The following is a 14507-nucleotide window of genomic DNA, read 5'->3' as shown; positions in this document are numbered from 1 at the left end:
TTGACTAAACAGTTTCTTATGAATTCCTGGTCATGTAGTGAAACACTACATGAGGATGATCAGAAAGGTTGCTCAGAGTGAACAGGAAAATGTTCTTTAGTATCTTGTTGTCTCAAACACATCACATCCATCCGGCATCTTTTATTAACTGTTGCTGATGTCATCAGCATGGTGATGATTCAGCCAACCAGAGAGCAGAAGGTCGGGGCGTGGGACTCGTGAGAACGGCAATGTCGCCTCAGCTCTGATAAGCAGCTGACAGCTGAGCAGGACAAACCACAAGCTGCTCTGATTGGCTAAGGCCCAGCACAGTTCAGGGATAAAACAGCAGCTCAGACCTTCAACACATCATCATCATCATCACCATGGCCTTCCTCTGGGTCGTCTCCTGCCTCGCCTTCATCAGCGTCGCCTACGGTGAGACACAGAGTCACACTGACATGTAGTCTGTCACCAAAGTAGTGATGACTTACTGGTATTATTGGTATATTGTGTCAAAGTTACCACGGAGTCTGGGTGGACCAGTGACGAACAGTTCGTCTGTTTGGATCTTGGATCAGTCTCAAAATCTAAACTTGTGTGTTTCACACAGTGACACAGACAATTTGTGGTTGAAGTTGTGTTGAGGTGATCATCTGTCTGAGGACGGCCTGACAAGAGAATCTGTTAAAACGCAAATTATTGGTCACAGTTCACTAAAAACAAACTGAAGACTGAGCTCATTGTGGACTTATCCAGATTTGAACACGTGGACAGAAACAAAACAGCGCTCCCTGCTGATGGCTCAGGTGGTTACCTGATAATTGATGTAACTGTCAGATGTTTGTCTTATTATGGCACATCAATCATGGTGACGTCACTTGTTTGTTTTCTCTCAAATGAAAAGTGACACGAAGATAAAGGAGCAGTCTGTAAAACAGCAGAATGGTCCTATAAAGTAATGACCTGTCATCCTCTCAGGCTGCGGCGTACCCGCTATCCCTCCTCGTGTGAGCGGCTATGCCCGTATCGTCAATGGTGAGGAGGCGGTGCCTCACTCCTGGCCCTGGCAGGTGTCTCTGCAGGTGAGTCAGCTGACCTCCACCAACCACACAGGACCACAGTCCTCATCTTCTTGTTCTTGTTCTTGTTTTTCAGGGACTGATTCAATATGTTTCTCTTGCAGCAATCCAATGGTTTCCACTTCTGTGGAGGATCTCTGATCAATGAGAACTGGGTGGTGACTGCCGCTCATTGCAACGTCATGTGAGTAGATCACAACACGATGTGACATCTCATCATACATGACACAGCGCTATTGATTTTAAACTAAACTAAGGCCAAAGCACAATAACACAAACTGAAGGAGCCTTTTTGTGTAGTAGTGCTGAATATGAATGATCTCTACAGTTAAGCTGTTAGTGGATTTCAAAGGCTCAGACATAAAAGTGACGAACAATGACTTTATTCCAAGTTTTCAGTCTGTGCACTGTTTTCCCACATTTAGTTGTAAATGACTTTTACTTGTAACAGGGTATTTCCACCCTGAGGTATTACAGTAGTAAATGAGTACTTTATCCACCACTCATCAGAGCTATATCATGGTTGTGTGATTTGGGTTTCCTGTTTCCTGTCAGGACCTACCACCGTGTGGTTGCAGGGGAACACGATAAGGGTGCTGGCTCCAGTGAGAACATCCAGGTGCTGAAGCCTGCCAAGGTGAGAAACTTCCATCAGCCAGTCAGCTTTCAGAGAGCATCCTTCTCCCCCACTAACTACCATTCTCCTCCACCCCCAGGTGTTCACCCACCCCGGGTGGAACCCCAGCACCATCAACAATGACATCACCCTTATCAAGCTGGCCACCCCCGCCACCCTGGGCACCAACGTGTCCCCAGTCTGCCTTGCCGGGTCCTCTGACAACTACCCCGCTGGCATGACCTGCGTCACCTCCGGTTGGGGTCTGCTTCGCTACAACGGTGAGACCTCTCAGCTCCAAATATCAGTTTTCTTTAGTGTCAGCAGTGAACCTGTAAATTTAAACTGAGGATAAGTCAGTTACTTTTTTTGTTGTTGTTAATGATTCAGTATGCCAGAAAATCCAGCTCTGCAGAGCAGGATCAAATCTAATCTGCAATAGGTCCATTTGTGACAGGTTCTGTTTCTAAATTAATTCAGTCAGTTTATTTATAAAGCAACAAATCACAACAGAAGTCATCTCAAGGCACTTTACAGTGTTTAAGGTTTAAGACCTGACAAAGTAAATTTGTATAAAGAATGATAGAGAAAACCCAACAACCCCGCTGAGCAGCACCAGGAGACAGTGGAGAGGAAAAACTCCCTTTAGAGGAAGAAACCAGGCTCAGGGTGGGCGGCCATCTGCCTCGACCAGTTGGGGTGAGAGAAAACAACAGCAGACAACAAAAAACAACAACAAGCAGCAGAAACACTGGACAGGTTGGTAGGGCCAGTAACTGGACTCTGGAGATGCACAGCTCCAAGAAGGAGGATACCTGCAGAGGAGAACAGAGAGAGGGAGACAGAGAGCAGGAAACACAACTACAAGAGAGAGGAGACACAAAGTTCAACCAACTTCTCAAAATATGACCTCAGTGACTCTCAAAGCTTCTGCAGAAACGATTTCTGAGGTTTTTCCTGTTTCCATTAATGGAACGTGTCTCCAACTCTACAGTTAACATCAATGTCAGTTAATGTCTTTTATTTTGAAAAGTAAAGAGGAATTATTGAGTCCTGAATGTCTCCAACAGCTCCCAGTACTCCCAACAAGCTGCAACAGGCAGCCCTGCCATTGCTGTCCAACCAGCAGTGTAAGAACTACTGGGGCAGCAACATTTCTGATGTGATGATATGTGCTGGAGGAGCCGGAGCCACTTCCTGCATGGTAAGGCCTTAGTTACACCTGTCTCGCCTGTCTTAATCCGATTCATTTATAGGTTTTTTTCTGTTAGTCAGAAATTCTGGATTTTATCTTAGAACAACTTAAAAACTAAAAATAATATTTACCTGTGGTGTCCTCAGGGCGACTCTGGCGGTCCTCTGGTCTGTCAGAACAACAGTGTCTGGACTCTGGTTGGTATCGTGTCCTGGGGAAGCAGCAGTTGCTCCACCTCCACTCCTGCCGTCTATGCCCGTGTCACCGAGCTACGCAGCTGGGTCGACCAGATCCTTGCTGCCAACTAGACACTCAGAGACTGAGCTGTCACCCCTGACCCCTGACCCCACCCAGTCCCACATCAGAATGTGGACAATGGCAATAAAAAACATTTCACATCACTGAGTGAATTCTTGTCTTTCTGGCTGAATTTGAATCAACTACTGAACAGCTCCATACAGTACTGAGGACAGACAGAAGGGGGCGCCCTCTGCCCAGAGCTTGACCTGAGGGATCATTCACTGAAAAACTAAATTACAGAACAACTAGAACACAAATAAAATCATGACACATCAAACACAACGCAATTAGGAAGCTGCTGCTGCTGCTAGAGCTGTGACTGACAGCTGTGACCTTTGAACTCAGTCAGTATTGAAGTTCATCACACATTTGTGTGAAGGAGGCATCAAACACAACATGAAGTATTGGATTAATCTCACATGGTAAATACACGACAGCAGAGTAACACGTATACTAACTTGGTAAAGTGAAACACGTCTGGCTGCAGGTTTCACTAAAAGCCAGACTTACACAAAAAGGAAAATACAGGAAATGTCAGCTCATGTGGACATCATGCTGTTTCACTTCCTGCATGGAGAAAACTCTTCTGCAGAGCTGCATTTGAAGTGCATCGGCAGTATGACGGCCCCTGGTCCGGTCTGTGGCTGTCTCCAAAACCACGCTGCATTTACTCCATAGTGCACTGCATACGTGTAGCGTGTTGTGTCTGAATGTTGACTGTTTAAACCCTCTACATAGTTCACTCTAAGCTCCTACAAGTGGAACAATAGAAAATAGTAGTGATCATCTTTAAATGTAGTCATGACACAATATGATGATAAGTTTGCTGCTGAAACAGGGAGCAGTGAACAGGCTGTTACACCAGTTTACATGTATATTTCTTTTGTGCGTGTTCTTTGTCTTCATGGTCTAGTTTCTGACCAGGTTACAAATGCACCAGTACTTGGACCTACCAGATACACATGTTTACAATTCAATTTTATTTGTAAAGTGCCAAATCACAACAGAAGTCATCATCTAAGGTTTAAGACCTTACAGAGGATAATTGTGTAAAATTAACAACCCCACTGAGTGTGGGGTTGTTGGGTGTGATTTCCATTGAACTCACTGTATTACTTCACCACTGATGGTTTAGGTGAGTTATTTTAAGGGGGTTGAACATTTCTTTTCTACGAAGTCATCTAAATTACTTGATCAACCGGCTGGCTGTCTCCACCTCTGGCTGGTGCCTTTATTCACAGTTCCTCAGCTGTCACCCTCGGATAAGCCTGATGTGAAACCCCTCTCCCAGCCTCCATTTAACCTGATTGTTTTTCTCTTCTCCTCACAGCAGCTTGACAGTGTTCCTATCCCAACTGACTGTTCTCTCATTATTTTTCTGTTGATCTGTATTTGATGTGGATTAAAGGACTTTTGGACTGTGGACTGGTTTTATGTTGCCTGCTCTCCTCCTCAGACGCAGGTTGTTGACACTCACTCCCCATGCTCCAGAACACCCCCCCACCCCGTCTTCATTCACTCACTCACCTGTCAGCAGTTTCAGTGTCAGACGTCTCGGGCTCTGGACAACGGTCAGGACCAGCTGCCCGGCCGCTCCACATCATTGTTTCCTGCAAAGCCCCATCCCTTCTTCTTCCCTTCCCATCCCCTTCTGGGAGTGTTTTAATAAACTTCTTAAATCTTCCCTGTGGTGTCTGCGCCTCTTTGGATCCTGTTCTGGCAAATTAATTCAGAGCACTACATCGTGAACAGCAGTAGAAATGTCTCATCCAATATTTGAATCTTCTGGTAACTGGGTTTTTTTTACTGAGCAGTTCTTCTTCATATTAGACCAAATCTTAGTTTATTGGGCTTTGTGAGAGTAATGCAAAGGTAACAAGTAGCTGTCTTAAAAAGTCAAGTGGCAGCTGGACCTGCTTTGAGTTCCTGAAGATTCACCTACACTCTGGAAAGCTTCATCAGGTCTGATGGGTCACAAAGGCTCAGAATGTAAATGTAGACGTGTCAGTGTGTGAAAGAAAAACAGCTCAGGTATCTAAACATCCAACCAACCACTTTTTGGTTGGTAAACACTGATTTACCTGATTAACCCTGCAGGCTCAGACACACTGACATGATCAGGCGGTCGGCCATCATAGTTTTCAGCTCTATTCCCTCCACCCATGGTGTTGTTATTATTATAGTACCTGAAGTTCTCGCTGACCAATCATTAACTGCTGAAGGGAACATGGTGACGACTCAGCTGCCAAGTTTCCCAGAAGACCTCACAGTCACGTCAGCATGAGGAAAAATGGAAAGTCTCTGTTTTCCAATCAGAAACGTCTGAGTCACTGCCTGATGTTCTGACAGAACGTTAGAGATTACTAGAAATGAAAGAAAAGAGAATTTTGTAGAAACATAAAATTATAGAACATTTAAGCAGCTCCACCTCTACTGAGCTATCACCCCTGACCCCTGAGTCCCCCCGCCTGGCCTATCAGTCCCACATCAGAATTTGAATCAACTACTGAACAGCTCCACACAGTACTGAGGACAGACAGGAGGGGGCGCTCTCTGCCCAGAGCTATACCTGAGGGATCAGTGGCTGAAAAACTAAATTACAGAACAACTAGAAGACGAATAAAATCATGACACATCAAACACAATGCAATCAGGAAGCTACTGCTGCTGCTAGAGCTGTGACTGATGGCTGTGACCTCTGACCTTTTCAGCAATATCACATGATTGTGTCCTTCAGTCCTCAGAACAACATTATCTCGATCTGTCAGTCATTCATGGTGATGTGTATTGGCACGTGTTCTGTTTAGTTAATTGTCACAAATGAGCTGGTAACAAATGCACATGTGGATAAAAGTCAGTGGTTTATTGATGTAGTTCACTGAGAGCGAGAAAAATACATAAATGTAAAAATATCCAATCTGAAAGATTCCACCTCATTGAAGAGGCTGATCTAGTTTGAATCACTGATGTTATCACCCTGCTGCTGGGAAACACGCACATTTCAACCAAATGACCTTCAACACACACGGTTCACAGTCACAGCAGAAAACACAAATGACCACTGCCACCAATAATGATCGTTAATAAAACACAAGACCACAGCTGAGGTCCCCTTCAACAACTGAGGAGAATCAAACGTTTTATGTTTCCATGTTTCCATGTCTGTGGGAAGAATAGGAACATATTTGTGGTTTAATTTCAGAAACCCTGCACTGTCCGCCCTTCTGGAGCAAATGACTGAAATCTTCAAACAGGACGTCTGTGGTTTATCAAATCCTGCAGACGGTAAGCAGCGAGAACAACAACAGAACAAACGGTTTTATCATTGTATCTCAGAAGAATCGTTTTGGGACAGAAGATATTTGAAGGAGTAAGATGTCCTAAAAGAAAACAGTGACCTTCAAACCCCTGTCACCTCATGTGTAAACCTCTCTGTCAGCTCCACCTGTCCACACACCAGCCTCTGATAAGATGTCCCCTCTGGCTCACGTAGCACGTCCCTCCTATATAAAAGCTTCTGGCTCAGAGGGATCCAGTATGATTGAGCCATGGCCTTTCTGTGGATCCTCTCCTGCCTCGCCTTCGCCAGCGTTGCCTATGGTGAGACAAACTCTTTCAGAGTCAGAGTCAGGGCTCAGGGGGAGTCAGAGTCAGGGGGAGTCAGTGTCAGGGGGAGTCAGGGTCAGGGGGAGTCAGGGTCAGGGGGCTTAGTGAGGTATACGAGCACTGAGTTGTGACTTCACTTATTATTACTGCGTGGACAGACTGATCTCTTTACTCTTTAGGCTTTTTCAGTCCCACGACACCAGGTTTAGATCACTGTGCTTTTCCTTGTGCTGGTCCCAGACCAACGAGCAGCGTGAAGCCATGTGATGTGCAGCTTGCGCCTTGCCAGTTCCAGATTCAGATCTAGACAACTGATCAGGGCTCAGGAGGCATTTTAAATGTTGTCACAAGTGACCAGAGACATTTGATATTTACAGCTGATACTTGTGAGGAAACTGGATGTTACAGCAACACGTTCGCATGAGATGTGACAGAGTAGATCTGTGGGGTCAGTGGACAAATCAGGTCTGAACCAGGTCTGGATCTGGATCAGTTTGGACGAACAACGTCATGTGTGAATTTCTGCATTCAAACTGAAATTCAGATTTTTCTAAACTGTCCTATTCTGATTGGACGTGTTGGACCCCTTTGTTCAGTTCCTCTTCTCCTCTTCATTGTCCAGGCTGCGGCGTTCCTGCCATCCCTCCTGTCATCACTGGTTACTCTCGTATCGTGAACGGTGAGGAGGCGGTGCCTCACTCCTGGCCCTGGCAGGTGTCGCTGCAGGTAGACTTAGACACACACACACACACACACAGATGAGTGTTGTACTGAACAGGGTCTAACTGCTGTTGCTGTTTCAGGATAACACTGGTTTCCACTTCTGCGGCGGCTCTCTCATCAGTGAGAACTGGGTGGTGACTGCTGCTCACTGCAACGTCAAGTAATCTTTTAGTTTCTTCACTTCTACGTGTCGCAGAACGGACACTTACTCATTTGACATTTTTCATTTCTAAAACAATTTTTTTTATTTGCTCCTTGATGTGTGCTGTGATTAAATTAATGTGAATTAAGAATTAAGAAATTCCACATCTGAGGAGAAAACATGCAGGATGAAAGTTAAATACCATAGATTTATTTTGCCACTTTCCTAATTCAGATACATCCAGACTGTCAAAAGAGAAATCATTAAACAGATACTACCATTAAAATAAAATCATATTTAAATGGACATTCTAATAAACTGTCTATTGATGGAAATGATAAAAGGAAAAGGGGAAATGATTATTTTTATCATTCAAACATAGTTTAAGTGCTGAAGTGTGATAAAACAAAGCTCTTAACAATCCTGGAAACTCACTGTTAGTCCTGTAAGTTATGATAATGATATTTTAAACTCAGGCAAAGCTTTACATAAAATGAGAAGGACTTTGGCATTTTTAAATGACAGATGATTTTCTGTCCTTGTTTGTGTAGGACATCCCACCGTGTGATTGTTGGAGAACATGATCGTTCCTCCAATGCTGAGGACATCCAGGTCATCGGTGTCGGAAAGGTGGGTGACGAACAGCCTCAGCCTCTGTGTCTTTCTGTGTGTTCTCTGATCCTTACAATACCATTTCCTGTCAGGTGATCAAACATCCCAACTACAACGGCTTCACCATCAACAACGACATCCTGCTCATCAAGCTGGCCACCCCTGCTAAGTTGAACATCCGCGTTTCCCCCGTGTGCGTGGCCGAGACCGGAGACAACTTCCCTGGAGGAATGAAGTGTGTGACCTCCGGCTGGGGCCTGACCCGGTACAACGGTGAGACCACCTGCACTGAGCTGACCAGTCTTAGACCCTAACCCCTGTTCGGGTTCAGTGTTTTTGACGTTGGCAGATGGCGAGAGCGTACGCTGTTTGCTGAAACATTTGATTATAAATTGTTGGATAGTTTGACCTAAAGATAAATTACTATGAAAATAAAATCTAATGAAAGTGGGAAAATATCTTTGGATAAAGTCTTTGACTCAGACACTGCTAAGAAGATTAAATATGCAGCAACAGCAGTATGTCAGTGTGAATCTGTTTGTGTGCTGCAGCCCCTGACACCCCCGCCCTGCTGCAGCAGGCCGCCCTCCCCCTACTGACCAACGAGCAGTGCCGCAGTTATTGGGGCAGCAAGATCACCAACCTGATGATCTGTGCCGGAGCTGCTGGAGCCTCCTCCTGCATGGTGGGTGCTACGAAGAGAAAGGAGAAGGACGAGTGTCGACTGTTAACTCTTCATACTGGGTTGTTCATTTGTTTGTCGTTGTGCTTTTAGGGCGACTCTGGTGGACCTCTGGTCTGTCAGAAGGACGGAGCCTGGACTCTGGTCGGCATTGTGTCCTGGGGCAGTGGAACCTGTACTCCCACGATGCCCGGTGTCTATGCCCGCGTCACCGAGCTCCGGGCCTGGATGGACAAGACCATTGCTGCCAACTGAGCCACATCAGACCTGATCATTAATAAAACACAAACTCTGGAACAGACCGGTTGTTGTCCTTTGTTCACATGAGGAGAGGAGAGCAGGAGAGGAGAGAGGAGGGGAGGGGAGAGGAGAGGAGAGGAGAGGAGAGGAGAGGAGAGGAGAGGAGGAGAGGAGAGGACAGAAGAGGAGAGGAGAGAGGAGGGGAGAGGAGAGGACAGGAGAGAGGAGAAGAGAAAAGGAGAAGAGGAGAGGAGAAGAGGAAAGGAGAAGAGGAAAGGAGAAGAGAGGACAGGAGAGAGGAGAAGAGAAAAGGAGAAGAGGAGAGGAGAAGAGGAGAGGAGAGAAGAGGAAAGGAGAAGAGAAAGGAGAAGAGAGGAGAGAAAAGGAGCGGAGAGGAGACGAGAGGAGAGGAGGAGAGAGGAGAGAAAAGAAGAGGAAAGGAGAAGAGAGGAGAGGAGAGAGGAGAAGAGAAAAGGAGGAGAGGAGAGAAGAGGAAAGGAGAAGAGAGGACAGGAGAGAGGAGAAGAGAAAAGGAGAAGAGGAGAGGAGAAGAGGAGAGGAGAGGAAAGGAGAAGAGAGGACAGGAGAGAGGAGAAGAGAAAAGGAGAGGAGAAGAGGAGAGGAGAGAAGAGGAAAGGAGAAGAGAAAGGAGAAGAGAGGAGAGAAAAGGAGCGGAGAGGAGACGAGAGGAGAGGAGAGGAGGAGAGAAGAGAAAGAGGAAAGGAGAAGAGAGGACAGGAGAGAGGAGAAGAGAAAAGGAGAAGAGGAGAGGAGAAGAGGAGAGGAGAGAAGAGGAAAGGAGAAGAGAAGAAAAGAGGGAGGAGAGAGGAGAGGAGGAAAGGAGAAGAGAAAAGGAGAAGAGGAGAGGAGGAGAGGAGAGGAGAGAAGAGGAAAGGAGAAGAGAGGACAGGAGAGAGGAGAAGAGGAGAGGAGAAGAGGAGAGGAGAGAAGAGGAAAGGAGAAGAGAAGAAAAGAGGGAGGAGAGAGGAGAGGAGAAAAGGAGACAGGATATTAAGGACCATGAAGGGGAAGCTCAAAGAGGAAAGTATAATATAGTACAACAGGGACAAGAGAAGAGGAGAAGCCTCGGAGCTGTAGAGAAGAGGAACGTCTAATCGCGGACAGGAGAGAGCGAGGGAGAATAGAAACTGAGAAAGAGGAGAGGCGAAGAGTAAAAGTAGAGAAGAGGAAAAGGAGAATCTAGGAGAAATAGAAAAATGAGAAAGAGGAGAGGAGAAGAGGAAGAGGAGAGAAGAGAAAGGATCCTCGCCTACCAGCTTTCTTAGCTCGTCTCGTCGTCCTTCTATCTGCTCCTCTCCAATTAGCCTATGAGCGGCAGTCCATTCGCTCTGCTCTCCTCTTCCATCTCCTCTCTGACCGTCTCTCTTCTCATCTTCTAAGTCTCCTCGTCTCTCTCTCACGCCTTCCATATCTCCTATCTTCCCGTATATCTGCTCCCCTCTCCCCTCCGTCCGCTTATCTTCTCCATTCTCTGTCTCTCCCGTCCCTCCCTATCGCTTCGCTCCCCCCTCTCTTCTCTTATCCTCTCCTCTCTTCCTTCTCCTCTTCTCTCCTCTCCTCTTCCTTCTCTTCGCTTCTCCTCTCTCCGCTCCTCCTTCGTCTTCTCCTCTTCCTTCTCTCCTCTTCCTCTCTCCGCTCCCTTCTCCTCTCCTTTCTCCCTTCTCCTCTCTCCTTCGCCTCTTAGCTTCTCGCCGCTTCGCTTAGGAAAAGAGAGGAGGGAGCAGGAGAGAAAGGAAAGAGGAAGACGAGAGGAGGAGAGCGGAGGACGAGGAGAGACAGGAGGAGGAGAGAGAGAGAAGAGGAAAGGAGAAGAGAAGAAAAGAGGGAGGAGAGAGGAGAGGAGGACAGGAGAGAGGAGAGAACAGAGGAGCCTGACGAATGATTCGTCATCAAGTAGATTTTATTACACAAACACAGTTCGTACAACTCGTCATGGAAAGGGCGCCAACGTGTTTATGATCAGGTGCGCTCAGGTGCGCCTGGGGGGGCAGGCGTGGCCGACTCGACGGCAGTAGCAGATGGCGTTGAAGAAGCGGCAGTAGCAGGTGTCGCAGGGGTCGCAGCAGGGCAGCGGGAAGCCCAGACACGACTGCTGGTGAGGGATACATCGGCGGGGAGAACGCATGGCCCGGCCCTGCAGCTGCAAGGCCGCCGACGAGTCCTGGAGAACAGAAAGGACAAGATTTCATTTAGTGCAGCCACGGCTCACCGCGTCGTCTGGGGGAAGAAACTTCGAGTGAGCCACCTCGTCATATGAGCCTGCGTCCATCAGGAAGTGTTCCTCCACTGAGTCCACAGGTAGGAGGCCGGGGTCGTGCACGGGGTCGGGGGCGTGGCTTCTTTCTGCAGGACACACGCACAGAAAGTGACCAGATGGAACTGGACAAAGGCTGAAGAAGAAGTTTGAGCTGTTCATTGTGGAAAACACATAATCCTCAATCTGTTCCCAGAGACAGGTAGAAGGACTCTAATTAATAAATAGGCTAATTTTGAGGCAGGTTGATATGATGGGGCGCAATAATACAGTAATTTAACTAGTACAGTACCTTATCCTGACTAAGAAGTAATAATACAGTAATACACCTACTTTTGTCACTGTGACGAATCCACAGTTAATTCCAAACTGAATTCAGTTATTTTCCTTCAGTATATTTCCCGGCCAGAGTTTTCTCACAGCTCCACCTGTTAGTTTAATGTATTTACCTGGAACCTGATTAGACTTGCGTTTACTGTATTTGTGTTTTTTTATCCTCCTGTCTCATCATCATCTTGTGTCAATCTGTGAAGAACTTGAACTAAATGGAACCAATTAAATTATTATTTAATCTTCTTCTTCTCTTTCGGCTTTTCCCATCAGGGGACGGCACAGCAAATCATCCTTTTGCACCTAACTCTGTCATGGGCATCTTCTACCCTAACATTAGCCAACCTCCTGTCCTCTGTGAACACATCCATGTAGCTCCTCTTTGGTCGTCCTCTTGTCCTCCTGCCTGGCAGCTCCATCTCCAACATCCTTCTACCAATATAATCACTATCCCTCCTCTGAACATGTCCAAACCATCTCAGTCTGGCCTCTCTGACTTTGTTGCTAACACAGACAACATGAGCCGTCCCTCTGATGTACTCGTTCCTTATTCTGTCTAACCTGGTCACTCCTAAGGAGAACCTCAACATCTTCATCTCTGCTACCTCCATCTCAGCCTCTTGTCTCTTTCTCACTGCTACTGTCTCTAACCCATAGAGCAGAGCTGGTCTCACCACTGTCTTGTACAATTAAATTATTATTTAATAATTATTATAATAATTATTATTAAACCAATCAGGTTTCACTGATTGATATTTAACACACACACACACACACACACACACACACACACACACACACACACACACACAGAGCAGACAGCAGACCAAAAAAGTCCAGGACTGGACAGGTGTCACTGACCTATGTCAGACAGGTAGGAGGTGTCGGTGCGATGGCCTGCAGCTGGACCATCATCCAGCTGGATGTTTCCATGAACCAGAGAAGAGGAGAGATGCAGTAGACTGAAGGACCAACAGCAGAGCAGCGCAGAGCCAAACATCCTGCAGCTGTCAGAGAGATGAGAAGAAGAAGAAGAACCTGAACTCCCACGATCCTCAGCTTCTCTACTGGAAGGAGGAAACAGAAACGAGATTTGGCTGTTGTAGTGTTTGCATGTTGTCTCGTGACACAGTACATAAGCTCATCAGCAGGTTAAAGTTCCCTTTATAAACAATACTTGACTTTCGCCTGAAGTGAGTCTTTATGGTCGTTACGGAATACATTCAAAAATCCAGTGAAGATCATTTTCACTCTCAGAGTTTCAGAGTTTGACGTCAACAGTACAATTTAAACCACCAACAAAACATGTCACTGTACAATACAATAAAAAAAAACAAATCACATCAAACATGCAATCCACTTCCAGATTAACGGTGTGTGCTGTAATTCTAAAAACTCAGCAGAGGAAGATAAAGAACGTTCAGCAGTCTCCATATAACTTGGATGAATCCTGAAAGACTTAAGTACAAAAAATAAAATGCAGCATAACCAATCAGTGACTGAGGACATCACATGGCGTGCTTTCCATCAATATCAACAATGAAAGAGTTAAAAAAGGCAAATGTCCAAATGTATGAAATCAGCATCAGTATTAGAGAGCTAGGTTGGGTGAGAGACACAGACTGACACAGACACAGAGAGAGAGAGAGAGAGGCTCACCTGTCGCTGTGACTCGGCTGACTCTCTCTCTGAGGTGACAGCGGGCATTTAAAGACCACTGAGAGGAAATAAGTCACATGACCAGCCTGCCGGGGGTGGGGCGGGGTGACAACAGATAGATCATGTTGAAACGGTAGACACACATGTTTGAAGATAGGGTTCACCAAGATGAACCTGACAGAAAGACCAAAGTGTGGAGGAGGAAAAGATCAGATCATAATAATCAGTGAAGCATGGTGGAGGTAGGGTCATACTCTGGGCTGCACAGCTGCTTCTGGAACAGACTCAGTCTATTTACTGATGGTTTAAGTCATCAATAAAACTAGTCCATGCATTTGTTACTTCCAGACTGGACTATTGTAATTCATTATTAATAGTTTGTCCCAATAACTCATTAAAGAGCCTCCAGTTAATCCAAAATGAGTTGAAAAAAGTTCTGACTGGAATTAGCAACAGTGATCATATTTCTCCAACGTTAGCTTCTCTCTATTGGCTCCCTGTTAAAATCCAGAATTGAATTTAAAATTCTTCTCCTCACTTATAAATCACTTAATAATCAGGCTCCATCTTATCTTAAAGAACTCATAGTTCCATATTTTCCCAGCAGAACTCTACGTTCTCAGACTGCAGGTTTACTTGTGGTTCCTAGAGTTTCCAAATGTAGAATGGGAGGCAATGAAAAGTGTGATGAAGAGTGTTGTGTGATAAAAGAGGGTCAGAAAGAATGAAAGGAAAGGTGTTCAAGACGGTGCTGAGACCAGTGATGCTTACGACTCAGAGACAGTGGCACAGAAGAAAAGACAGGAGGCAGAGCTGAAAATGTTGAGGTTCTGTTTGGGAGTGACGAGGATGGACAGGATCTGGAATGAGTCCATCAGAGGGACAACATTAAATGGAGGACAAGGTTAAATGGAGGCAGATGATTCACTGTGGTGAGAATCCCCCCAAAACAAACAACTGAAGGAGAATGCAGGAAAAGCAGTCAGTCCTCGTGTTTACACTGTGGCGACTGGATCAAAAGTGGACAGCACTAATTACAAGTGTAAACAAGAGCCAAAGTGTGCCA

The 14507-nt window shown here is 45.9% G+C and overlaps 3 protein-coding genes across 3 annotated transcripts; 2 read left to right on the top strand and 1 right to left on the bottom strand.

The window, feature by feature from the left end:
- Positions 1–278: 278 nt before the first annotated feature.
- LOC113173943 (chymotrypsin B-like) lies at positions 279–3273 on the top strand. Its single transcript, XM_026377542.1, has 7 exons — positions 279–417; positions 961–1064; positions 1166–1245; positions 1617–1698; positions 1778–1958; positions 2748–2881; positions 3019–3273. The coding sequence occupies exons 1-7, from the start codon at positions 366–368 to the stop codon at positions 3178–3180; spliced, it is 795 nt and encodes a 264-aa protein (XP_026233327.1). The 5' UTR covers positions 279–365; the 3' UTR covers positions 3181–3273.
- A 3408-nt stretch (positions 3274–6681) lies between these two features.
- Positions 6682–9234, top strand: LOC113173928 (chymotrypsin A-like). Its single transcript, XM_026377518.1, has 7 exons — positions 6682–6772; positions 7401–7504; positions 7582–7661; positions 8195–8273; positions 8348–8528; positions 8807–8940; positions 9031–9234. The coding sequence occupies exons 1-7, from the start codon at positions 6721–6723 to the stop codon at positions 9190–9192; spliced, it is 792 nt and encodes a 263-aa protein (XP_026233303.1). The 5' UTR covers positions 6682–6720; the 3' UTR covers positions 9193–9234.
- Positions 9235–11125: 1891 nt separating this feature from the next.
- agrp (agouti related neuropeptide) lies at positions 11126–12846 on the bottom strand. Its single transcript, XM_026378747.1, has 3 exons — positions 12644–12846; positions 11444–11541; positions 11126–11359 (listed from the first exon to the last, which is right to left on the bottom strand). The coding sequence occupies exons 1-3, from the start codon at positions 12780–12782 to the stop codon at positions 11168–11170; spliced, it is 429 nt and encodes a 142-aa protein (XP_026234532.1). The 5' UTR covers positions 12783–12846; the 3' UTR covers positions 11126–11167.
- Positions 12847–14507: the final 1661 nt, after the last annotated feature.

Source organism: Anabas testudineus, chromosome 3, assembly GCF_900324465.2.
Source record: "Anabas testudineus chromosome 3, fAnaTes1.2, whole genome shotgun sequence".
NCBI classification, from domain to species: Eukaryota; Metazoa; Chordata; class Actinopteri; order Anabantiformes; family Anabantidae; genus Anabas; species Anabas testudineus.
The sequence above is the reverse complement of the archived record's forward strand: the minus strand, read 5'-3'. Positions and strand labels throughout refer to the sequence as shown.

Excerpts from the sequence above, each read along its gene's own strand:
- LOC113173943 (XM_026377542.1), top strand. The coding sequence starts at position 366 with ATGGCCTTCCTCTGGGTCGTCTCCTGCCTCGCCTTCATCAGCGTCGCC. Across the intron at positions 418-960 it reads CTTCATCAGCGTCGCCTACG|GCTGCGGCGTACCCGCTATC; the intron begins GTGAGACACAGA and ends TCATCCTCTCAG. Across the intron at positions 1,065-1,165 it reads CCTGGCAGGTGTCTCTGCAG|CAATCCAATGGTTTCCACTT; the intron begins GTGAGTCAGCTG and ends TTTCTCTTGCAG.
- LOC113173928 (XM_026377518.1), top strand. The coding sequence starts at position 6,721 with ATGGCCTTTCTGTGGATCCTCTCCTGCCTCGCCTTCGCCAGCGTTGCC. Across the intron at positions 8,274-8,347 it reads AGGTCATCGGTGTCGGAAAG|GTGATCAAACATCCCAACTA; the intron begins GTGGGTGACGAA and ends ATTTCCTGTCAG. Across the intron at positions 8,941-9,030 it reads CTGGAGCCTCCTCCTGCATG|GGCGACTCTGGTGGACCTCT; the intron begins GTGGGTGCTACG and ends TTGTGCTTTTAG.
- agrp (XM_026378747.1), bottom strand. The coding sequence starts at position 12,782 with ATGTTTGGCTCTGCGCTGCTCTGCTGTTGGTCCTTCAGTCTACTGCAT. Across the intron at positions 11,542-12,643 it reads CTCCTACCTGTCTGACATAG|AAAGAAGCCACGCCCCCGAC; the intron begins GTCAGTGACACC and ends TGTGTCCTGCAG. Across the intron at positions 11,360-11,443 it reads ACGCAGGCTCATATGACGAG|GACTCGTCGGCGGCCTTGCA; the intron begins GTGGCTCACTCG and ends TCTGTTCTCCAG.